The sequence below is a fragment of the Cervus canadensis genome, chromosome 4 (genome assembly GCF_019320065.1).
Source record: "Cervus canadensis isolate Bull #8, Minnesota chromosome 4, ASM1932006v1, whole genome shotgun sequence".
NCBI lineage: Eukaryota > Metazoa > Chordata > Mammalia > Artiodactyla > Cervidae > Cervus > Cervus canadensis.
The window spans coordinates 85,347,283-85,372,270 of NC_057389.1; the positions used below are offsets into that span (position 1 = coordinate 85,347,283).

At 39.6% G+C, this 24,988-nt stretch overlaps 2 protein-coding genes across 4 annotated transcripts in view; one reads left to right on the forward strand and one right to left on the reverse strand.

Annotated features, from left to right (window-relative positions):
• RAD50 (RAD50 double strand break repair protein) overlaps positions 1–24,988 on the forward strand; it is a 247,961-nt gene that overhangs the window by 120,734 nt on the left and 102,239 nt on the right. The window contains exons 1-2 of one of the 3 annotated variants that reach the window (XM_043466014.1): positions 15,954–16,454; positions 18,736–18,819. In XM_043466014.1, coding sequence (XP_043321949.1) covers positions 16,326–16,454; positions 18,736–18,819 — 213 coding nt within the window. In that variant the 5' untranslated portion in view covers positions 15,954–16,325. Of the gene's footprint in view, positions 1–15,953; positions 16,455–18,735; positions 18,820–24,988 lie in introns of those variants that run through there. The other 2 variants (XM_043466013.1, XM_043466015.1) reach the window with 2 other exon arrangements.
• Positions 1,029–3,457, reverse strand: IL5 (interleukin 5). Its single transcript, XM_043466018.1, has 4 exons — positions 3,314–3,457; positions 3,076–3,108; positions 1,440–1,568; positions 1,029–1,332 (listed from the first exon to the last, which is right to left on the reverse strand). The coding sequence occupies exons 1-4, from the start codon at positions 3,455–3,457 to the stop codon at positions 1,234–1,236; spliced, it is 405 nt and encodes a 134-aa protein (XP_043321953.1). The 3' UTR covers positions 1,029–1,233.

Consider the following 24,988-nt stretch of genomic DNA (forward strand, 5'->3'; position numbering starts at 1 on the left):
CCCAGGCCCTAGATCACAGACTCAGTAGCTGTGGCACGTAGGCTTAGTTGTTCCGTGGCCTGTGGGTTCTTCCCAGATCAGAGATCGAACCCTAGGTCTCAGTTTTAAAGTATATCTTTAAAAAACATATTTTCTGAATCCTTCAGAAATTTCCTCAAGCAGAGGAACTTTCAAATATGGTACCGATAGTGGTAAACAGGGTGATTGGGTTGTTGTTCTGCCTAATGCTGTTCTTCCCTGGAAATATAGACGGTGAACAGAGAACTCTAGAACAGAGTCTCCCCAATATAACTGCCTACCAGTGCTTCTCTGCCTGTTGCTGGGCCACAATGTCAGGTGAGGTGAAGAACTCCCCCAGGTCCACAGTGCTCCGGGCTCCACAAAGAGCATTTCCAGCCCCTTCCCCAATCTGGCAGTGGGACTGGTCTGCCACATTCTTCTCATAGACTGGAAAGAAACCTAAATACAGATTCCTACAGTGCCCTCCTCTCTGAGCAAAGTGGTGAAACTCATTTGAATTCTCTGGCCAGCCCTTATAATCATTCATTCATTCATTCATTCACTCATTCATTCATCACCCGCCATTTAGCCTGCATCATCCTAGTCTCTGGGTGTAGTGGAACGGAAGCCAGGCTTCAGCCCCTGCCCGTGTCCCTGCTGCCTCCTTCCCCATTCGGTCCCACTAGGTCACATCCACCAGCGGTACTCCTAGCAACCTGCCATGTCTGCCACCCGGAATGGGAAAGACCTCCAAACTCAGCATGGTCTCACACAGACCTTTCTGCAGGAGTAAGACAAAGGTCAGCAACAAACTGGACTAGAGTTGTCTATTTTTGTTTTATTGAAACATAGCTTAAGGTGAAATAAATATTAATTTTCTAAGTTCTCAATTATTTCATAAATAATATTAAGTTAACAGACATTTTACAAAATGTTATGTTAAATAAGATAGATAAAAGTATATATATATGTATGTATCTATTTTGCCTGGAGCAAACTGGTGGAAGATACTTCAGTGATTCTGACATCTGAAATACAACTCAAATTTTTTGTTTTTATGCACTTTCTGCCTGTGTGAGGTAAAACAGTTGTATGCCTAAAATATTTACTTTGCTTCTGAAGTTTAATTACACTGAATATTAAGTCTCCACCATTGGTTGGCCCTCATCCTTGTTGCATTAAAACATCCTTCTCCTCCTCCAAAAGCTTTCCCTACAGTGAAAGAGGTAGGTCTCAACTTTCCATTGTCCACTCCGTGTTTATCACACCAAGAAAAACTTGCAGGTAGTCTAGGAATTGTTTGACTCTCCATCTTTCTCCTCCACACTTCTTCTGTGAAAAGAACAGACAATAAGTATTGTAGGAAACTGTCAATTCCTACAAATGTAGGCAGAACCAGACAAATATACTTAAGTTTCCACTAAATGTTTTTAGCTTACTTTTTGGCTGTCTATGTGTTCTTTTATTAAAGACAAGTTTTTGAATATTTTTTTCACGCCATCCCCTTGTGCAGTTTGATTCTTCAATGTGTCTATTCCCTGAAAGACTTCTTCAATGCATAGTTGGTGCTAAATGAGGAAGATTTAAAACAATAAATAATCAAAACAAGGTATAAAAATTTGGTCCCAGAAGTTAGTTGTGTTGTTTACATGAGTTCCCTTCTCCAAAGAATGTTTTACTTGTTCCTTTTCCAAGTAGCAGAACACTTCACAGTGAGATATAATTTCCAAAAGTAGATAAAATTTTTGTAATTACTGAGGAGTTTTACAAATGATATAAATTAACTCCTTAACCAAAGTTAAAATGTTTAGGAAGTATAATGTAACTACAGTACTGATTGACCTCACATGAGTTTCCTTTTGTAGTTCCAGCCAGTAATTTTATTTTATTTAGACTAATAAAATCATATATTTTACATTTTAATACAACCATGACTTACTTTAAATGTATGCAATTCCTTTATACAATCATAATAATTTAAATATGTAGAAATGACACACATATTAATATAGGGCATTCATTGTATATTTTAATGTCTACTGATCATGATTCTAAAAGTATAACCCTACCTTGCTCAAGTTTCAGAAAGACATAAAAGTGAGGAAAGTCATAGGTAGTCAGACTTGAATGGAGACTAGGAGGCTCCTCTCACTCAATATGGGATTCTTATAGAAAGATGTGCTGTTTACAATAGCCAATATCCATTGACAGAAGAATGAATAAAGAAATAAAAAATGAATATAAAGAATGAATAATGAATAAATGAATAAAGAATGAACAATGGACTATTGTTCAACTATCAAAGGAATGAAATAATGCCATTTGCAGCAACATGGATGGACCTAGAGACTATCACACTAAGTGAAGTAAGTCAGACAGAGAAAAGACAAATATCATATATCACTTATATGTAGAATCTAAAAAAATGATACCAAAGAACTTATTTATAAAACAGACTCACAGATATAGAGAACAAACTTATGCTTAACAAAGGAGAAAGGTAGAGGGAAGGGATAGATTAGGAATTTGGGAGTAACATATACACACTACTATATATAAAACAGATAAACAACAAGGACCTATTGAGTATCACCTATACTCAATATTTTATTTTTTTTATTTTTTTTTGTTTTTTTTTTCAATATTTTATAATAACCTATATGGAAAGGAGGGAAAACAATCTGAAAAGCAATATATATAAAATAATGTATATACAAACACACACACATGTAACTGAATCACTTACACAACATTGTAAATCATCTATACTTCAATTTAAAAAATAACTTAATTTTTAAAGTAAAAAGACATTAAATACCTAAAAAAAATGAATGCCTGACTCAAGGCTGTTTGAGATGGAGAACTGACATCACTAGAGGGCCTGATCCACTTGTTTAATGGATTTTACTTGTTATAAAGTCATTCCTAATATTTTTAAGTACATACTTTTGTATTCACACATATAAAAGCAAAATGGAGAAAAGTAAATCATTCCAGTGATAACCTTGCTTTATAGCTTAAAACATGAAATTCACTTATTCACTCAATCATTTATCAAATCATGATTTAACTTACATTTGTATGCTCAGGAGTAGGAATCATCAAGTTCTGAAAAGGAAAGGAAATGCATTCATTTTAAAAGCACTCTAACACTCGTAACTTTTAGTAAAAATGCTTGCTAGTCATATGATTATCAATTATATTTGTACTAATCTCTCATAATTTCATGACTAATGACAGATCTTTAAAAATTAGGCACCACAAATGATTACCTATATATTTTAAAGGCAGTAGGATTCAAAAAGAAAATTACCCCATCACCTATCAGCAGAGTTCGATGAGTGGAGAGCAATGTCAAGGTCTCTGCCACCAGTCTACTCAGGGTACTTTCTACAGCAAAGACACAAACATGGGCAGCTCCAAGAGCAACCAAAGTCAAATGCAGAAGCATTCTCATGGCTCTGAAACGTTCAGCGTTTGCCTTGGCAGAGAAAGTGCATAGTACAAGATTGCATACCCAACCAATTTATCCTCTCTCTTTGAGGAAATGAATAATTTCTAACAATCAGATAGAGAATGCCTAATAGTGGCATATTATGAAACTAAACATTTCCAATGCCTGTATCTTATAGATTTACTTTTATCTTTTAATAATAATCAAAATCCCTATTTTTCCCCTTTAAAAATGTTTCCTGTTTCCAAAGAAAATCACTAGACTGATATATCATTGCCCCACATTTGCATGTCTTAAAGTCAGAAGATTGAATTTCCTTTTAAAAGCTGAGTATAAAAAGAAGTATCATGTAAACCACTACGTAGAATTTTATGCTGAAATACATAAATACTGAGAAGTTCTTTTCAGATCAAGTAAACTCTAATGCAGTTGTAAGCAAGGTTGATCTGTCTTAAAAGAAATTGAAAATACTGGTGATTACAGATGGTGATTAGAGTGGAGACCATCAAAACTTAGCAGTCAAGTTGTGTTCACTGTACTCTTGATTAGGATCCTTTCTATTGCCAGTAACCAAAACCTAACTCAAACTGGTTGAAGCCAAATGAGGGATTTGTTATCTCATACAGTCAAATGATCCAGGGTGGAGGCTCCTTTATGTTGGCTCTAGGACTATTTTGAGTATCTAGCAGAGATGGTACCAAATAAAAATTGCTACCTAGAATCCTCTTCCAAAGCTGGATAGAGCTGTGTATGAGAAGCAGAAGTACCCCGGAGGTACACAAACCTTTTGCGTGTGTGTAGTCACACCTCTGCACAGGTAGCGTAAAAGTAGTGTGGGACTTCAGTAGCAGCCTTCACGTCTGGTTTTGTTCGTGCTAAAGTTTTGGACTCTTTGTTTGAACACTCGAAAAAACTTTTTTTTTTTTTTAGATTTCAGGAGTGAGGTAATGAGGTAGGAATCACAATAGACTAGATCAAGGTGCTCTTAAAACGGTGCTCTCAAAACCAAAGCTGACTCAAGCTGACTTCTCTCCCCGGAAGATTTCACAGAGAGTTTGCTCTGTTTTTCCTTGACTTCTACGGGCTATGCCGAGAACGTGTGGGCTTAGATGAAGGTCTCAGAGGAACTGCCATGTGACTTGTTATTTTAGTACCTTAAATACACAAAGTTCTGAGTTTTAAACTTCTTCCTGTTATAGAGTTGCGCAGGGAATTAGGTGGTGGAGGACTAAGATACCACTGTACTAGTGTTCACTAAAGCAGGAGAAAAGCTCACCAACCCCCCACTATTTTTAGGGAGTCATGCTGGCTGGTTATGAAAATGAGTGAAATGGGCCAGGTGTGACACAGTACAGATGGTGGGGCTGCAGAAATCTGCAGCAGAGTGACCTGTCTCCAGGCAGCAAACGTGCTCAGCTCCAGCTGCCTGTTACCATGTGACATCCTTGGACTTATGTTGCCAAATCATCCAATTTTTCAAAGAAGCCAGAAATCCTGAGTATCGTGTATAATCTCCTGATTCTTAGATGTCGGCAATTCATAGTTTTTAAAACCATACAGGGTGCTATTTCTCAGCCTCTGATCTATCGTATAACTGTGGGTCCCTATTGGAGGGCGAGTTATTTAAAAATCCTCTTATTCAAAATTAGACATCTCAAAACTTTTAAAAACTGTGGTAAAATACACGTAACATAAAATGTGACATCAACCATTCTTAAGTATATAGTTCAGTAGTGTTAAGTACATTCATAATGTTGTATAACACATTTCTAGAACACTTTTTTATCTCGCAAATCTGAAACTCTATACACATTAAACAGCTCTCTTTCCCCACCCCTCCCTCCCAGCTCCTGGCAACCATGCTTCTACTTTCTGTCTCCACAGATTTGACTATTCTAGGTAACTCACATGAGTGGAATCATATAGTATTTGTCATTTACTGACTGGCTTATTTCACCTACAATAGTGTCCTCAAGGTTCATCCTTCTCGTAGCATGTGGCAGAATTTCCTTCCCTTTTTTTTTTTTTTTTTTGGTTTTTTGGTCATGCCACACCGCCCGTGGGATTAGTTCCACAATGAGGGATTAAACCCAGGCCATGGCAGTGAAAGCCTGGAATTTTCCACTGTATGTATATATCACATTTTGTTTATTCATTCATTTATCAATGGACATTTAGGGTCACTTCCATCTTTTGGCTATTGTGAATAATGCCATTATGAACATGAATGTACAAGAATGTACAGGATTACATTTCTTATAATATTGTCATAAGTCATTAACTATTCCTCTATTAGTCTGATTTCCCCAACCTGATTGCAAACTCTCTCTGAGCAGGGACCATAAAATAATGTATTTGAAAGAGGTTTATTAATGTAAAACTTCAAACAAAAGTTAATAATTTTAATCTCTTGTGCAGAATTCCAAGTAATTAAAAATTTTTATTTTGTATTGAAGTGTAGCTGATTAGCAATATTGTGATAGTTTCAGATGGATGGCAAAGGGACTCAGCCAAACGTATATCCATTCTCCCTCAAACCTCCCTCCCATCTAGGCTGCCCCGAAACACTAAGCAGAGTTCCTTGTGCTGTACAGTAAGTAGGACCTTGTTGGTTATCCATTTCTAAAAAAGAAATGATACAGATGAACTTATTTACGAAACAGAAACAGACTCACAGACTTAGCTAATGAATTTATGGTTGCCGGGGTTCAGTGTTGGGGGGAAGAATGGAGGAAGAGAGAAGATCGGGAGTTTGGGATCGTCGTGTACACTCTGCTCTATTTGAAATGGATAACCAAGTAATTTTTGTAGATATTCTAGCCTCAAGGAAATGGAGTATAATTCCCTTTCAGTGTGGGATACCCTTAAGGTAAGTGTGGGATATGATTCATTTTAAAGAGTGCAGTCTGGAAAGGGGATTATGAGAAGAGTAACTTTGCAATGGAGAAACCTGGCAAATTTCAGCTTGGTGATCAAGGTCAACATCAGCAGTCATAGGTCATGTTGCTTGTGTGTTGCCTTAACATGATGTAATGAGAATGGCATTTTATTCTTGTGGTCTTACTCCCCAAAACTCAAAACCTCTGTCTAACCATGAGAAAGATACTACACATACCCAAACTGAAGGAAAAAATACCTGACCAGTACTCTTTAAAACTGTCAAGGTGTTCAAAAACAAAGTCAAGTCTGAAAACTGTCACAGCCCGGAGTAATTTAAGACAACATGATGACTAAGTGCAATATGGTGTGCTGGATGAGATCCCAGACAGAAAAAGGATAAGGAAAAACGAAGAAAACCCTCTCAAAACCGTGGAGTCTAGTAATGTGCCAGTGTTGGTTACCCAGCTGTGACAAACATACTATAGTAACATGAACAACAGAGGAAAGTGGGTACAGAGGACCTCAGAACTCTAATGTCCTTGCAACTTTCCTGTAAATCTAAAGCTACATCAAATAAAAAGATTATCAAAAATAAACTTGCAAGTTGGAAAAAAAGTTAATGATTGTTTACATTTTTATTATGATGTAAAAAGACTTTGTATCCTGTAAGTGTCATGCACTTGGGAACTTTTTTACTTCACTAAATTGTAAACACCTTGAGAATAAGGGTTTTATTTAATTGATCTCTTTATCCTCATTGAGCAGCTTATTGTACACACTCAATGTTTATTGAATAAACAGTCAGGCACTTAGTTGTGTCCTGGCTGGCTACAGTCAGTGGAGTTGCAAAGAGTCAGACACGCTAAGCAACTAACACAACAAACATGGTTGTGTTAGATGAACACATTAATGTGAGTACAGTAGAAACTGAAGGAGCCTGTGGCCCGGGGCTAAGACCCTGAAGACAGAAACAACTTTGGTGGGCTCCAAGATAGAGCAAAAGTGTAAGCTCATCTATAGAGAACAAGTCAGTGTTAACTACCATGGCATTTTGAAAAACCCACATTATTTTAGGACACTAGAAAGAAATTAGCAATCAGTATACAGAATTTTTAAGAGTTACTAATAATTTTATAGTTTGAAAGAAGGACTTTGTTGTTGAAAAGTTGTATTAGTAGGCAGCATCCATCCTGTTTTCCTAAAACCTTTGTCTCTATTAGTAAGTAAGGAAGTAAGTGTTAGTCGCTCAGTCGTGCCCAACTCTTTGTGAAGGACTGCAGCCCACCAAGTTCCTCTGTCCATGAGATTTTCCAGGCAAGGATACTGGAGTGGGTTGCCATTTGCTTCTCCAGGGGATCTTCCCAACCCAGGGATCAAACCCAGATCTTCTGCACTGCAGGCAGATTCTTTACCGACTGAGCTACAAGGGAAGCCCTTTGTCTCTCTTAATGGCTTCCAAATTGGCAACATGGTTTTTAAAAAATGATAAGGATAAGTTTGTTTGTTTTTTTTTTACTAAGCGTTGAGTCATTAAGGTCAAATGACTTTTCTATGAACTGATTCTAATCAATCAACAGGGCATGATGCCACATTTTTTTTTTTTTTTGTAGTGACTAAATGTAAAATGATAGCATCTCTTTCTTGATCTTACTCTCTCATCCTTTCAATCTCCAAGTATATCTTTTGAATAATTTTTAAATGAATAAATAACATCATAGGAAAATAAACACAGAACAACTTCCCCTTGGCATAGCAACTATCAGATTTTTGTTGATCACTTCCAGTCTTTACTAAGACAGCTTTACAGAGTTACAATCAATGAATGTGTACAATTTTATCTTTTTTTGCTTATTAATACTTCTCTTCCGTGTAGTATTTTAAAGGTTGCATGTGTGTGTGCTCAGTTGTGTCCGATTCTTTGTGACCCCATGGACTGTAGCCCACAAGGCTCCTCTGTCCATGGGATTTTCCAGGCAAGAATACTGGAGTGTGTTGCCATTTCCTCTTCCAGGGGATCATCCCAACCCAGGGATCGAACCCACATCTTCTGTGTCTCCTGCATTGGCAGGCAGATAATTTACCACTGAGCCACTGGGGAAGCTATTTTTATTTTTTATTTTATTTATTTTTTTTTGGGGGGGGAAGCTATTTTTAAAGTTTACCTGCTGTTAGATGAAATTGGTGTACCACAGTTTACCTCACCATTTGGGTTGTTGCTAGTATTCCACGATTAAAAAGCTCTATGTATAAGTTAAAAAATATTTCCTTATGCTGAGAAACTTACATGCTCATTTCAATAGCTTTGTTACATTTTACCAGATAAACCCTGTAAAAATATTCAACGCACAAAAAATAAATCATATTTTTACAGTGTTTTACCATTAAAACACAACTTTATTTATTTTTGGCTATGCTGGGTCTTCACTGCTGTGTGGGCTTTTTTGTCCAGTTACAGCGAGCAGGGCTCCTATGGTTGCAGCGCACAGGCTTCTCCTGCTATGGAGCGCGGGCTCTCGGGGGGGTGGGCTTCAGGAGTTGTGGCTCCCCGACTCTGGAGCACAGGTTCAATAGTTGGGGTGCATGGGCTTAGTTGCCCTGCCACGTGTCATCTTTCTGGATGAAGGATCGAATCCATGTCTCCTGCATTGGCAGGTGGATTCTTTACCACTAAGCCACCAGGGAAGCCTGTGTTTTACCATTTATAAAGCACTTTCACAAAATAACTTTGTTTAATCTTGATATCAGCTCTGTGGGATGGATTTCTTTCCCTCAAGATTCTTTAGCACTAGAATATAATGAGAGAAATGAACCAAAGAGGAGTGCTATGAAATGAACCAAAGAAGAAGTGCTAATAAAAAAGGTTGATAAATATGTTGGTAAACATAAACAATTCTGGTTTAGAAAATAAATGAGGGTATTTCAAGACAATATGGAAAAAAATTCTAAACACTGATAATGTGGAAAATTAAGATGGAATTAGATACAGTGGTTCTTATATTGTTTGAAAGGATACTTAAGATATTAGCTTCAGATTTCAAAATAGGCAGGTGAAAAATTCAAGAATAACTATTAAAAGAATCAAAATAGAATGTGCAACTTCAAAACCAGTAAAATAAAACAAGAGAATAATGAAAACTCCATCAATCCAGAAACCTAGAAAGGAGAAATAGAAGGAAAAAGCACAAAATATGAGAAATACAATCAAATTTATCAGGAATAACAGTTCACTTCATGCAAAATGACACTGAACTCAGTCGATTCAGTAGTGTCTGACTCTTTCCAACCCCATGGACTCTTTGCCCACCAGGGTCCTCTGTCCATGGGGTTCTCCAGGCAAGAATACTGGAGTGGGTTGCCTTCTCCAGGGGATGTCCATCTCCAGGGGATCTTCCCAGCCCAGAGATGGAACCTGCATCTCTTGTGTTTCCCGCATTGCAGGAATATTCTTTACCCACTGAGCCACCTGAAGCCTAAAACGACATTAAAAGGGTTTAAAAATCAAAGGATAGAAAGACACATTGTGTGCATGCATGCATTTGTGCTCAGTTGTAGCTCACTCTTTGCAACCCTATGGACTATAGCCTGCCAGACTTCTCCATCCATGGAGTTTTCCAGGCAAGAATACCAGAGCAGGTTGCCATTTCCTTCTCCATGGATCTTCGTGATCCAGGGACCCGACCTGTTTCTCCTGCATTGGCAGGAGATTCTTTACCACTGAGCCACCTGGGAAGCCTCAGAAAGACACACTAGATAAATACTAATCAAAGGAAAGCTGATAGAACTTCCCTGGTAGTCAAGTGGTTAAGAATCTGCCTGCCAACACAGGGGACACAGTTTCGATAACTGGTCCAGGAAGATTCCACGTGTTCCTACCATTAGTAAAAGTGGGGTCTGGCTGCTCACTGCTCAAAAGCCAATAAAGAGGCCAGGTTGGTGGAAAAGAAGGCTTGTTTTATTTTGAATGCCGGCAACAGGAGCAGCAGAGGTGGAGGGAGGATGGATTTCTCTCCAAAAACTGATCCCTCCCCCTTCCCTCAATCAGGGGGCAAGAGCTTTTATAGACAGAGGGAGGGGGCAACATGCAGAAACAGCACAGTCAGCTCTGGCATTCATGTTGAAATCGGTCACTGGTGGTCTGACCAGCATCATCTTGATTGTTTTGGATACAGTTAGTCTTCAGTTCCATGGTCAGTTTTTCCCATTTCCTTGAGGCTAATTCTTGGAACTGAGGCACCTTACGTCATGGCTATGGTCTGATCATCATGTAGTTAACGTCTTCCACCTGGTGGAGCTTTCGGTATTTGTAAAACAGTTCACAGGATATAGCTCAGAGTATTTTCTACAGCCCTTGAGAAGAAACTGAAGGTCCCAAAACTACGTTTAATGATCACATTATTATTTGGTCTCCTTTGTTGTTTTTCTTTGTTTCTGCCTGTTTTTACTTCTCTGATTATTTTTTTGGCTAAAGTTTTCCACAGTCTTATAGAATCTACAAAACCCCTTGTTTTAATGACACTAATCTGAGAGTCTGGGGCAATGTCTTGTAACACATTCTGCCTTCCAGATTTGCCTCTTTCATCCTTGTGTTGTTATTAGTTAATACTTCTTATAAACTGGAAGTTTAATCTAAAGGTGCTAAAGATTCAAGTTAAATTTTTTCTTAATCTAAATTCATAAAAGGTAATGTGGGCTACTTCATATTAAGACCACAGCAGGAGACATATAATGTCTGGTTGTCCAAATATTCAATGCCTTTGGTATATCCATCACCTCCAAAAGTTTCTTCTCATCTTTTTTTATTTTCTATTATATTTTTTGTGTGTGCGATAAGAATAGTTAACACAAGATCTACCATCTAGGCAAATTTTTAAGTATATAATATAGTGTTGTTAAAAATACCCATGATGGTGTACAGTATTCATCTTGCATAACAAAACCTCTTATTTTAAAGGTGTCTATTCCTTTCTTGTGGTGGTACTTATGGTAGGGACAGAGTGAAGGGACAAAATAGGTAATTAAATAGCTAATCCCACTAGGGGATGGTAAGTAGAAAAAAATATGTATGCTAATGGTAGGTACGTAAGTTAATGATTACTCAAGAAAACAGGTTTGCTTAACCACAAAACCAAGCAGGTTTGCTTAGCAACAAAACCATGCAGCAGAAGCACGCGACGTGCCCCAAAACAATGAAATAATTGTGGCGTGAGATCCACATACTGCCCAGTGAGCTCAGAAAGTTAAAGATTCCCTACAACATGCTCTCTGCACACACAGACAATAATTTGTGGAACTAGCTTGACCCAGTAGGGACAAGAAAACTCCCCTGCTCAATCTGGAGAAGGAACTGATGATGGAAGCATGACATCTAGTCAAGAAAGACAAAGAAACCCTTCTTCCCCTCTGCATTTTTCCTTTGATTATAAAACTGTAGCCCAGTAAATTCTCAGGGTGCAGCATTGCTCACTCGCCAGCGTGTAAGCCTCACAAGTGTCCTATTCTAATAAATCACTTCTTATCACTTAGCTCTGGATGAATTCTTCTTTGCACTGAGACATAAAGGACTATGGCACCGGAGCTCTTTAGAGCCCCCGCCCAAACAACATCAATTAGTTTTGCTTATAAAAGTGAACTTCCTTCACATATTTGTGTAATTTTATAGTCTTATAACATGGGCTTCCCAGGTGGCTCAAGAGTAAAGAATTTGCCTGCCAGTGCAGGAGTTGCAGGAGACGTAGGTTTTGATCCCTGGGTCTGGAAGATCCCCTGGAGAAGGAAATGGCAACCCACGCCAGTGTTCTTGCCTGGAAAATTCCATGGAAACGGGAGCTTGGCAGGATACAGTTCATGGGGTCACAAAGAGTGGGACACAACTGACCGGCTGAGTGCAAACACACGCACACACAGAGTCTTATAACAGCTTTTGGTCTACAATAGTATACAATTTTTTCGTATTAAATTCCTGTCTGCACTTGTTGAAACTACTGAGGATCCAAAAGAGCTTTTATGTGAGTTATAATTATTAATATTTACTCAGTTTGGAGCTAAATTTGAGTTTTAAAAAAGTCACAAGAATATACATGCGTACAGTCCATCAGCCATCATTTCGATGGTGTCTCTGACATCACGTGATTACTAGAAAACACAGTACACTAATGGCCACTGAGAAATGGACACCACGCCCCCCACTCCACTCCAGGTGTCCCGAGATCACACGATCACACTCTGGGAATCCCTGGTCATCTCAAGTCTTCGCAACTCTTAGTGTTGCCTCTGTATAATCGTAAGGGATCTGATTTAGGTCATACCGGAATGGTTTAGTGGTTTTCCCTACTTTCTTCAATTTAAGTCTTAATTTGGCAATAAGGAGTTCATGGTCTGAGCCACAGTCAGCTCCCGGTCTTGTTTTTGCTGACTGTGTAGAGCTTCTCCATGGCTGCAAATATAATCAGTCTGATTTCAGTATTGACCATCTATTGATGTCCATGTGTAGGGTCTTCTCCTGTGTTGCTGGAAGAGGGTGTTTGCTATGACCAGTGCAGTCTCTTGGCAAAACTCTGTTAGCCTTTGCCCTGCTTCATTTTGTATTCCAAGGGTAAATTTGCCTGTTACTCCAGATATCTTTCAACTTCTTACTTTTGCATTCCACTCCCCTATTATGAAAAGGACATCTTTTTTGGGGTGTTAGTTCTAGAAGGTCTTGTAGTTCTTCATAGAACTGTTCAACTACAGCTTCTTCAGCATTACTGGTTGGGGCACAGCCTTAGATTACTGTGAGATTGAATGGTTTGCCTTGGAAATGGACAGAGATCATTCTGTCATTTTTGAGACTGCACCCAAGTACTGCACTTCAGACCCTTTTGTTGACTATGAGGGTTACTCCATTTCCTCTAAGGTATTCTTGCCCACAGTAGTAGATATAATGGTCATCTGAATTAAATTCGCCCATTCCAGTCCATTTTAGCTCACTGATTCCTAAAATGTCAGGGTTTACTCTGGCCATCTCCTGTTTGACCACTTCCACTTTTCCTTGATTCATGGACCTAACATTCCAGGTTCCTGAGCAATATTGTTCTTTACAGCATCGGACTTTACTTCCATCAGCAGTCACATCTACAACTGGGTGTTGTTTTCACTTTGTTTCCTTCTCTTCATTCTTTCTAGAATTATTGCTCCACTCTTCTCAATAGCATATTGGGCACTTACGAACCTGGGGAGTTCACCTTTCAGTGTCCTACCTTTTTGCCTTTTCATACTGTTCATGGGGTTCTCAAGGCAAAAATATTGAAGTGGTTTGCCATTCCCTTCTCCAGTGGACCACATTTTGTCAGAACTCTCCACCATGACCCGTCCGTCTTGGGTGGCCCTACATGGCATGGCTCATAGTTTCATTGAGTTACACAAGGCTGTAGTCCATGTGATCAGTTTGATTAGTTTTCAGTGATTGTGGTTTTCATTCTGTCTGCCCTCATGGATAAGGACAAGAGGCTTATGGAAGTGACAAATAGATTCAAGGGATTAGATGTGATAGACAGAGTGCCTGAAGAACTATGGACAGAGGTTCGTGACACTGTACAGGGGGCAGTGATCAAGTCCACCCCCAAGAAAAAGAAATGCAAAAAGGCAAAATGGTTGTTTGAGGAGGCCTTACAAATAGTTGAGAAAAGAAGAGAAGCTAAAGGAAAAGGAGAAAAGGAAAGATATACCCATTTGAATGCAGAGTTACAAAGAATAGCATGGAAAGATAAGAAAGTCTTCCTCAGTGATCAATGCAAATAAAGAGAGGCAACCAATAGAATGGGAAAGACTAGAGATCTCTTCAAGAAAATTAGACATACCCAGGGAACGTTTCATACAAAGATGAGCACAATAATGGACAGAAATGGTATGGACCTAACAGAAGCAGAAGATATTAAGAAGAGGTGGCAAGAATACACAGAAGAACTATACAGAAAAGATCTTCAGGACCCAGATAATCACGATGGTGTGATCACTCACCTAGGGCCAGATATCCTGGAATGCAAAGTCAAGTAGGCCTTGGGAAGCATCACGACAAACAAAGCCAGTGGAGCTATTTCAAATTCTGAAAGATGATGCTGTTAAAGCACTACACTCAATATGCCAGCAAATCTGGGAAACCCAGCAGTGGCCACAGGACTGGGAAAGGTCAGTTTCCATTCCAATCCCAAAGAAAGGCAATGCCAAAGAATGTTCAAACTGCCACACAATTGCACTCATCTCACACTAGCTAGCAAAGTAATGCTAAAAATTCTCCAAGCCTGGCTTCAACAGTACATGAACTGTGAACTTCCAGATGTTCAAGCTGGATTTAGAAAAGGCAGAGGAATCAGAGATCAAAAGGCCAACATCTATAGGATCATCAAAAAAGCAAGAGAATTCCAGAAAAACATCTACTTCTGCTTTATTGACTACCCTAAAGCCTTTGACTGTGTGGATCACAACAAAATGTGGAAAATTCTTAAAGAGATGGGAATACCAGACTACCTTACCCGCCTCCTGAGAAATCTGTGTGCAGGTCAAGAAGCAATAGTTAGAACCAGACATGAAAGAACAGACCAGTTCCAAATCTGGAAAGAGGTACATCAAGGCTGTATATTGTCACTCTGCTTATTTAACTTATATGCAGAGTACAGCATGCTAAATGTCAGGCTGGATGAAGCAGAAGCTGGAATCAAGATTGCTGGGAGAAACATCAATAACCTCAGATACGCAGATAACACCACCCTTATGGCAGAAAGCAAATAAGAACTAAAGAGCCTCTTGATAAAAGTGAGAGGAGAGTGAAAAAGTTGGCTTAAAACTCAACATTCAAAAAACTAAGATCATGGCATCTGGCCCCATCACTAATAGATGGAGAAATAGATGGCAAATAGATGGAGAAACAATGGAAACAGTGACAGACTTCATTTTCCTGGGCTCCAAAATCACTGCAGATGGTGACTGCAGCCATAAAATTAAAAGAAGCTTTCTCCTTGGAAGAAAAGCTATGACAAACACAGCATACTAAAAAGCAGAGACATTACTTTGCCAACAAAGGTTTGTATAGTCAAAGTTATGGTTTTCCCAGTAGTCATATATGGATGTGAGAGCTGGACTATAAAGAAAGCTGAGCCAAAAGAATTGATGCTTTTGAACTGTGGTGTTGTAGAAGACTCTTGAGAGTCCCTTGGACTGTAAGGAGATTAAGCCAGTCAATCCTAAAGGAAATCAGTCCTGACTATTCATTGGAAGGACTGACGCTGAAACTGAAACTCCAATAGTTGGGCCACCTAGGGCGAAGAACTGACTCAGTAGAAACGACCCTGATGCTGGGAAAGATTGAGTGCAGGAGGAGAGGGGGAGGACAGAGGATGAGATGGCTGGATGGCATCACCTACTCGATGGACATGAGTTTGAACAAGCTCCGGGAATTGGTGATGGACAGGGAAGCCTGGCCTGCTACAGTCCATGGAGTCGCAAAGAGTAGGACACGACTGAGCGACTGAACTTAACTGAGTGCTGCCTCACCCCTGCCCCGCCTCCTCCCCTCCCTCTCGCCCCTCCTCCCTCAGTCCGCAGCTTTGAGACACAAGCCGCTTTCCAGAAGACCTGGCATGCGACCGTCTCAGGCTGTAAACCTGCGCGCGCACCTAGCTTCCGACTTCCCGGCGTGCCCCGCGCCTGCGGCGTAAACGCGCGCCGGCGCAGCGACCCACCTGACCCGCGGCGCAGCCAAGGCGGGAGTCTGTGAGTGCCTCGGTCTCGGGCTCCCTGGGCCTGGGTGTGCTGGCGGGCAGCCCCGGGCTGGCCCCCACCCCCGCTCTCGTCCTGCAGCAGGGAAGGAAGCCCATGTGGGAGGGACGGTCCCAGCCCGAGCCTTCCGGGACGCTGCAGTCCTTACGACCCGTTCTTGCTGTGCTCCGGTCCAGCTGCTAAACTTTGGTGGGCCCCGGGATCTAGACCCCAGCTGTTGAGAAAAGAAACGTTTGCAAACATGTCCCGGATCGAAAAGATGAGCATTCAGGGCGTGCGGAGTTTTGGAATAGAGGATAAAGATAAACAAATTATCACTTTCTTCAGTCCCCTTACAATTTTGGTTGGACCCAATGGGGCGGGGAAAACGGTAAGTCCTCTAAGGAGCCGCCTTCAGTTCATGAGTCGCCACGTGTTACAAATCTGGAGAATATCTGCAGAGTTCGGAACTCCAGGGTGAGAGGAGTCAGTATGACTCAGCTCCTGGGGCCCCAGGGTACACCTGGGTCTCCAGCTGACTTCCGTGTCCAGGAGCGTGGCTTGGTTTGGCCTTCAGGTCTCTGGCGCCTGAGGCGCCTCCCAGACTCACGTCCAGTGCTGCCCAGTGGACAAGGTTTATTTGAGAATCCCGAGAGGCCGGGAGCTATCTGCGTGAGCTTACCGAACTCACAGCCCCACAGGAACTTTTTATATATATATATATATAGATGTTTTCTTAATTCTGTTTATTCTCATGGCATAGCATTCATTTCCTGGTAGTTGTCTCCGTTCGGGATTTTTTTTTTTTTTTTAGTTATAAAATATAAATATAGATGTATGACTTTAAGAAAACTGACTATCCCGACTAAGCATAATGACTAGATAAATAACAGTTTTAAAATGAAACATCCATTGGGGCTTGGTTAAATTGGGAAACTTTTGTTGTTGGGATGCTCTTACCTAGTTCAAATAAAAGGTTAGAGCACGGCATATATACTGTGACTTTAAAACCCTGGAAATACTTAGAAATTTGAGTTGAGCCCTGGAATGGTACACAATTATGAGAGAAGTGTAGCTAAGAGGCTCTCTGGTCCGAAAGGGTGGTTTGAGAAAAGCAAGGTGATAACCATTATAACAGGGAGAAGAAGTGAAAAGCAGAGAGAAAGACAAGGTTTAGTGTTGAGAGTTGAATGCCAGACTCTTGTCAATTTGTTTATGTAAAAATATTATTTACTGAATGCTTTTTTATGTGCCTAAGCACTATATTAAGTGTTCTACTGATAGATTAGTATGTTTAGTGTTTATGAGCCCTAGCTGCTTGAATACAGAATTTTTTTTTTTTTGCTTCTCCATTTATTAGTTGTGTGACTGGGCAAAAGTGACCTAAATGTTCTTTGCCTTAGTTTTCTCATTTATAAAATGGATGTTAAAAATAGTTTCTATGGCCTAGGGTTAATGTGAGAATTAAATGCTTAATGTATGTAAAAGTGGCTAGTACAGTACCTGTCACATAATAAGGTTGATACTAGCCATTTGTTTTGTTTCAGCTTTTTAAAAAATTTCAGCTTTATTGGAGTATACATATACATTGTATACATATACATTGTATACATATACATTGTAGGCTCTTTAAAGTATACATCATGGTGATTTGACAAACATGTGTTTCCCAAAAGGTTTCTCCTATTCTAGTTAGTTAACATATCTATCACCTTGAACCAGAAAGCTCAGCTTCTCTGTACAACGTTGCCAAATTAAATCTCGGAGACAGTTTTGGGTGAAGTAGAAAAAGGTAGCTTTATTGCTTTGCCTCGGAAAGGGGACACAGTGGACTCATGCCCTCCAGACCATGTGTCCCCAATTGGGGAATATAGTGACAAGTTTTATAGTAACAGAGCATGATTAGCTTGTGGCCATTCTGAAGGTGAGGTAAGTAGGAATCAACATCATCAACCCTCAGGTGTAATTACTCTGGGGTCTGGCTGCATTCCCTGGGCAGCATCCCACCTGGAGGAGGTTTTGGTATCTGCAAAGTAGCTCAAAGATATTGTGTGTATCTGTTGATAAGGAAACAGGACCTTGCCCCAAGGCTGCTCTTGACTGTCTCTCTCTGGTCTCATCCCCTCCCTTCCCTACATCCCCTCCCTTCCCTAAATAACCTTATTGCTTGAATCTACCCTTTGGAATTCAGGGAAGGTCGTGGAGGGTGAATGAAGACTGCTTCCTATAATCAAAGAAATGGGGGACACAGAAAGTCCTTGTGCCCAGGGCCCTGCAGGGTATCAGCCTCACATATTTATGTGTGTGTTTGTGTGTGTGTGTGTGTGTGTGAGAGAGAACATTTAAGTTTCACTCTCAGTAAATTTCACTTCTACAATATAGTGTAATCAGCTATGGTGAGCTGTTTAAGCCATTGTTATTAAAAACTTAGTTTAATTTTAATTAGAAATAGAAAATTTTCCTCCCAAAATAATAATTATTTTTTATTTCAGTATACCTTCTTAATTATGTAGCTTTTCTATATTTATAGGTCAGGTTTTATAATATCAAAATTTACCTAATCATATCTTATAGTCTTTTATCTTTTATAAACATTTATAATGAATTAACATTTTATGGTTAAATTCTGCAGTTTTCTAATAAGTAAATAATATAATTTTCTATTTCTTTAGACCATCATTGAATGTCTAAAATATATTTGTACTGGAGATTTTCCTCCTGGAACCAAAGGAAATACATTTGTTCATGATCCCAAGGTAATGATGCCAGTGAAACATTTTTTTTCTTTTGTTTTTTAATTTTACTGAAGTATAGTTGATTTGATTATGTTAACTTGTGTTAATTTCTGCATAGCAAAGTGATTCAGTTATATATATTCTTTTTCATATTCTTTTCCATCATGGTTTATTACAGGATATCGAATATAGCTCCCTGTGCTATAGAGTTGGACCTTGTTGTGTATCCATGCTAAATGTAATAGTTTGCATCTACTAACTCCAAACTCCCAGTCCATCCCTCCTCCTCCCCTCTTCTCCTTGACAACCACAAGTCTGTTATCTGTGTCTGTGAGTCTGTTTCTGTTTTGTATGTGTGTGTTCAGCTACATCCAACTCTTTGCAACCCCATGGACTGCAGCTTACCAGGCTCCTCTGTCCATGGGATTTTCCAGGCAAAAATACTGGAGTGCGTTGCCATTTCCTACTCCAGAAACATTTTTTTAATAAAATTTTCATAATGATAAAAGTGATAAAAAAAAAAAGTGATAGCTTGTTGTAGAAAACTTGGCAATGGAAAAATATGAGATATGAAAGTCACTCACGTACAGTCAGTGAGTGATAGCCATTGTTGACATTTTCATGTGTTTCTTCTCCTTTGTGTACTGTCTTAAGTAGCTGAAGTCATACTCCTAATTTTGTATTCTGAGCTTTTTTCCCATCTAACATTATTATAAAGTCCTGTGTTGTTAAAAACTGTATTAAATTCTTAGTCTGGGTGTTTGGTACATGGGTGCTTTTTATTTATTTATTTATTTATTTTAATTGGAGGCTAATTACTTTACAATATTATAGTGGTTTTTGCCATACAAAAACATGAGTCAGCCACAGCTGCACATGTGTTCCCCATCCAGAACATCCCTCCCACCTCCCTCCCCATCCCATCCCCCAGAGTCATCCCAGTGAACCAGCCCTGAGGACCCTGTCTCATGAATTGAACCTGGACTGGCGATCTGCTTTACATATGATAATACACACATTTCAACACTACTCTCTCAAATCATCCCACCCTCACCTTCTCCCACAGAGTCCAAAAGAGTGTTCTTTACATCTGTGTCTCTTTTGCTGTCTCGAGTATAAGGTCATTGTTACCATCTTTCTAAATTCCATACATATGCATTAGTATACTATATTGGTGTTTTTCTTTCTGACTTACTTCACTCTAATAGACTCCAGTTTCATCCATCTCATTAGAACTGATTCAAATGCATTCTTTTTAACGGCTGAGTAATATTCTCTTGTGTTTATGTACATGGGTTCCTTTTTAATTTTTGTACTTTGAAATATTTTCTATTAAAATATGTAACCTTTTATGAACATTTTTAATGATTGCATCATTTTCTTATATTTAGTCTTGCTTTTAGCTTTTCATTAAAATGTACCATGCTGAAAGTCTGTGTATGAATCTTTGAATTATGGTATTTTAACTATTAGTGTGTGTTTAGGACTTAGACTTTTCTATATACATTTTGGCTTATAGTTTTTCCTTTTTATTGTTGATTCACAATATTGTGTTAGTTTTAGGTATACAGAAAAGTGATATGCATATATTTTTTAAGATTATTTTCCATTATAGGTTATTACAAGATATAGAATATTGTTGCCTGTGTTAAATCGCTCTTGCTTATCTTATATATAGTACTGTGTAACTGCTAATCCCAAACTCCTAGCTTATGTCTCTTCCCTAAGTAGGTTTTTCTTTCGTGTATGTGTAGTGAGGTCCTGTGCCTCTCATTACCCCAAGAGTTTGTTGTGTATTTCTTCCAGGCTTTTTTGTGTCTTTATAAAAAAAAAAAAAAACCCTCTGTGTGTATATAAATACACTCACATAAATATTTTAATACATCAATAGAATTTTATTTTACCATGGTACAAATCAAGTATTTATTTTGTGATATTTTTGTTGCTGTTTTTTTAGTTGCTAAGTCATGTCCAACTCTTCTGGCCCCATGAACTGTAGCCCTCCAGGCTCCTCTGTCCATGGGATTTCCCAGACAAGAATACTGGAGTGGGTTGCCATCTCTCAGGGATCTTCCCAACCCAGGAAACAAACCAGTGTCTCCTGCATTGGCAGATGGATTCTTTACCACTGCGCCACCTGTAGATACATTAAAATATATATACTTTTGTTTCGTTATTTGTAATACTTAATAGTATTCCATTGAGTTTATATTCTCTAGCTTATTTAACTGACCCACTGTTGATAGTCTTTTAAATTGTTTCCACTTTTATATGGCTAAAGATAACTCTGATTATGAAAATGATCTCGGGCAGTCTTAGCCTGCAGTGGCTTGAAGCAGGATATTGGCTCCGTGTCCAGAGACTGAAGTCAGGCTGCGATAGAGCACTGAATCCTAGACTCTAGACCATCAGGGCCAGTGGGCAGTGACAAGGCCCTGGCCCATTGGTTTTGTAGAAATGAATTTCCACAGAGACAGAAAGTAGTGAAACATGTAAAGTGTTTATTTGAAAGAAAAAGGGTATGTATGAATAGACTGACATGAGCAGACTCAGAGAGAATCATGCCCTGGAGGTAGTTTGAATCACTTATATGGGGCGTTTCTTCCAGGTGTCCTCTGGCCAATCATATTACTTTGCCTGGTTCTGAGACTGTATTTGATTTAACTCAAGGTCCTCCCCTGTGTGAGTGTACATTTCTCAACCAAGGTGGATTCTAGTGAAGAGGCCTATGGGTAGGTTGACATCATCTACCATGGGGTGGTTCCCCCTTCTTTTTGGCCCCTTAGGAGCCTTTCTGTGCACATGTTGTTGGGAACATCTCCTTGACCTCAAGAATGAGAAATACGTGGTCTCTATCTGGGCAGGGCTCAGGTCCTCCTCACTTCTGCTATTATTTTCATCTTGGAGTATCTGTCCACATGGGATAAACTCCAGCTGCTCAGCCTGGGGCCCATCTATCTCCTATCTCAAATCCCCCTGAGAGACGTGAACCCCAAGAAATCTTTATTGGAGGATAAAGCATGAAGGTCTGTCTTTTGGGCTGGCATGGGACTTGTAAGCCTACCTAGTTGGGGTCACAGAGCTCTCAACCTGTCTCATTAAGGGGCCCAGGATGACCTCTCTTGTTACACCAGCGGGATCTGTTCTGAGGAGTGGCTGGCATCTCTGCATCGCCGTTATCTTGATATGAAACTGCTGTAATCTGGAAGAGACAAACTTAACAAGTAGATTAAAAAGGCAGGGGCCAAAAACCAATAAATGAACTATTATAACCAGGGACCCAAGCAGGAGTAAGAACCAGGTTATATATGGTAGCAATTTTGATCCTGGTCCAGATGGAGTCAGTACTGGGGTTACTCTATGAGAAGGGATGGAGCCATTTGGCGTGATCTTACATATTTTTGATGTCTGCTTCTGTTAGCCCAGTGTGATTTGATGTAGGTGTTAAAGACTCAGTTGGTTGGACAACCTGACATTAATAGGCAAAATAGATCTCATTTCCTCTCAGGAAAATAATCCTGAAACCCAATTTGGACCTAGTGCTCTGGGGAGACTTGTAGCCAGGTAGCGAGTTGTCTAGTTTAATCTAACTAGGTTTTAACCTTTGATGTGATATTAACACATAAATAATATAAGCTGTTGATCATCATACATGTCTCTTTTTGTTATTTTGTAAAGCAATTTTGATATCTAGAAATGTAATAGTTACAAGAGGAGACTTTAAAAAGTAAGGTTGTAGTTGCCAGCTGTTAGCATGGCTGGTGAATGGCTGGTGGCATCTCAAGACTGACACCACTCAGAAAACTTAAGTTCTCAACAGTATAAGGACTTGTCTGAAATCACACCCAGTACTAAGTGTCACTTCGTAGTGCCTTGGATGTCTGAAGCATAGTTACTCCATTTTGACTTTTAATTGTAGTTTTCTCCTTAATAGCCAAAGCAAATGCTGCCATTAATGATGTTAGTACCTCTCTAGGTAAGAGAAGATACAAGAATTTGGGCTCGTAAAATCTCTTGAAAATATCTATCTGAAGACCTGTTTTGTCAGTTTTTCCCAGAGCACAGAGTGAGTGCCTCATTACTGATCTCCACCCTGAATGTCTTTTAGGGGGTGTTAAAGGTCAGCAGCTACAGCAGCTCATGATTTAATCCTTGCCAGCAACCTACAGCGGTAGGTGGCGAGTGCCAGTCTCCAGTTGTCAGGGCCCCTTTATGGTCATAAATTTTATGGTCATAAAAAGGGCACTTTCATAACCGTTTCATCCCATGGTGCTCCGAATGCTCATTCCTGGGTCTGGTGAAATTTTGTTGCTAGGCTGCTCAATGAGCTATTATTGGACTAGGCCTTATTAACAGTAGCCATAAATCTCTATACCACCTGTATTAATTACTAGGCTCTTATGGTCTAGGAAAAGATTCCCTCTTGTAGCTTCTTCTCATTCATGTAAGAGTTCCACTGTTCTAATCATTGACCTCATATAGAACTATATATTTTTGTTGGAGACTCAGTTACACATTGGTAACGCAAGAAATGACAATCTTGTAAAACAGGCAAAGTAAAAAAATAATATAGCTAACAGTATCATTAAGATCATAAGTAAGAAGTTAAGAATTTGTCTTAGGTACAACCCAGTATATCCCAGATTGTCTGACTTTATTTTGTACTGATCCTTATCTTTAAGAGAAATTATTATCCACAAGGCACTCAGCTCAGTTTCCTAGTGGTGGTGGTCAGTTGCTCATTCGTATCCGACTCTTTGTGACCCCATGAACTGCAGCATGCCAGGCTTCCGTGTCCTTCACCATCTCCCAGAGCTTGCTCAAACTCATGTCTATTGAGTTGGTGATGCCATCCAACCATCTTCTCCTATGTCGTCCCCTTCTCCTGCCTTCAGTCTTTGCCAGCATCAGGGTCTTTTCCAATGAGTCAGTTCTTCACATCAGGTGGCCAGAGTATTGGAGCTTCAACATCAGTCCTTCCAATGAATATTCAGGACTGATTTCTTTTAGGATTGACTAGATTGATCTCCTTGCAGTCCAAGGGACTCTCAAGAGTCTTCTCCAACAACACAGTTCAAAAGCATAAATTCTTTGCTCAGCTTTCTTTATGGTCCAGCTCTCACATCCGTACATGATTACTGGACAAACCATAACTTTGACTACACACATCTTTGTTGGCAAAGTAATGTCTCTGCTTTTTAGTGTGCTGTGTTTGTCATAGCTTTTCTTCCAAGGAGCAAGCGTCTTTTAATTTCATGGCTGCAGTCACCATCTGCAGTGATTTTGGAACCCAGGAAAATGAAGTCTGTCACTGTTTCCATTGTTTCCCCATCTATTTGCCATGAAGTGATGGGGCCAGATGCCATGATCTTAGTTTTTTGAATGTTGAGTTTTAAACCAGCTTTTTCATTCTCCTCTTTCACTTTCATCAAGAGGTTCTTTAGTTCCTCTTCGCTTTCTGCCATAAGGGTGGTGTCATCAGCATATCTGAGGTTATTGATATTTCTCCTGGCAGTCTTGATTCCAGCTTGTGTTCATCCAACCTGGCATTTCACATGATATACTCTGTATATAAGTTAAATAAGCAGGGTGACAATGTACAACGTTGACTTACTCTTTTCCCAATTTTGAACCAGTTCATTGTTCCATGTCTGGTTCTAACTGTTGTTTCTTGACCTGCATACATGTTTCTCAGGTAAGGTGGTCTGGTATTCCCATTTCTTTAAGGAATTTTCCACAGTTTGTTGTGATCCACACAAAGGCTTTAGCGTAGTCATTGAAGCAGAAGTAGATGTTTTTCTGGAATTCTCTTGCTTTTTCTATGATCCAGCTGATGTTGGCAATTTGTCTCTGGTTCCTCTGCCTTTTCTAAATCCAGCTTGAACATCTAGAAGTTCTCGGTTCATATACTGTTGGAAGCCTATCTTGGAGAATTTTGAGCATTACTTTGCTAGCATGTGAAGTGAGTGCAGTTGTGCCGCATGTTGAACATTCTTTGGCATTGCCTTTCTTTGGGACCGGTATGAAAACTGACCTTTGTCAGTCCTGTGGCCACTGCTGAGTTTTCCAAATTTGCTGGCATACTGAATGCAGCACTTTCACAGCATCATCTTTTAGAATCTGAAATAGCTCAGCTGGAATTCCATCACCTCCTCTAGCTTTATTTGTAGTGATGCTTCCTATGGCCCAC